Consider the following 987-nt stretch of genomic DNA (forward strand, 5'->3'; position numbering starts at 1 on the left):
ATGGACCCAGATGTGACTGTGAACAGTACAGTTATTGTGACTGACTTACACCCATGCTATGAAATAATTGACTTCGGTTACAAACTAACCACCACGCCTTCTGTTATATGTGTAATGTTATATGGATTTCTTATGCTATTATCTACTGTGACTGTATGTGGAAACCTCCTTGTAGTAATATCAATAATTTACTTCAAACAGCTTCACACACCCACCAACACTCTCATTCTGTCTCTGGCTGTGGCCGACCTGCTGGTTGGGATTTTAGTATTTCCTCTCAGCATGGCCTTCTCTCTCAGTTCATGTACCTATAATGAGAGTTTATTTTGTAAGGTACGTGACAGCTTTGATATATTGTTTAGTACATGCTCTATTATGCACCTATGTTGTATTTCAGTTGACAGGTACTATGCTGTGTGTCAGCCTCTCACATATAGATCTAAAATCAGCCGTCATGTTGTTGCCATCATGATCACAGTGAGCTGGGGTGTTTCTGCTCTCATTGGCATCGGAGTGATAATTCCTAAATTAAAAAACGAACAATGTTTGGAAAACTGTTTTATTGATGTTCTGATGGCGAACACTATTGGACCTATATTATCATTTTACCTTCCAGTGGTCATAATGCTTTGCATCTACCTGAAGATTTTCCTTGTTGCACAGAGACAGGCACGAAGCATCCAAAGCATAAAGTTCGGAGCAACAGCCAGTAAGATGGAGAGAAAAGCCACCAAAACTCTGGCGATTGTTCTGGGAGTTTTTCTGTGTTGCTGGTCTCCTTTCTTCCTTTGCATCACTTTTCTGCCTTTTACCAGTAATTCAGTACCAATTCCAGTGATTGAAACACTTAACTGGTTAACATTATCCAATTCAATGCTTAATCCATTTATCTACGGTTTTTTTTACACCTGGTTCAGGTCAGCAATTAAAATTATTGCTTCTGGGAAAGTATTACGAGGCAATTTTGCTAACTTGAGATTGTACTGA

General features: G+C 39.1%; 1 protein-coding gene across 1 annotated transcript; it reads left to right on the plus strand.

The window, feature by feature from the left end:
• On the plus strand, positions 1 to 987 carry LOC106700268 (trace amine-associated receptor 1-like). Its single transcript, XM_014475412.2, has one exon. It carries the CDS (start codon positions 1 to 3, stop codon positions 985 to 987), a length of 987 nt encoding a protein of 328 aa, XP_014330898.2.

The sequence above is a fragment of the Xiphophorus maculatus genome, chromosome 15 (assembly GCF_002775205.1).
Source record: "Xiphophorus maculatus strain JP 163 A chromosome 15, X_maculatus-5.0-male, whole genome shotgun sequence".
Classification (NCBI taxonomy): Eukaryota; Metazoa; Chordata; class Actinopteri; order Cyprinodontiformes; family Poeciliidae; genus Xiphophorus; species Xiphophorus maculatus.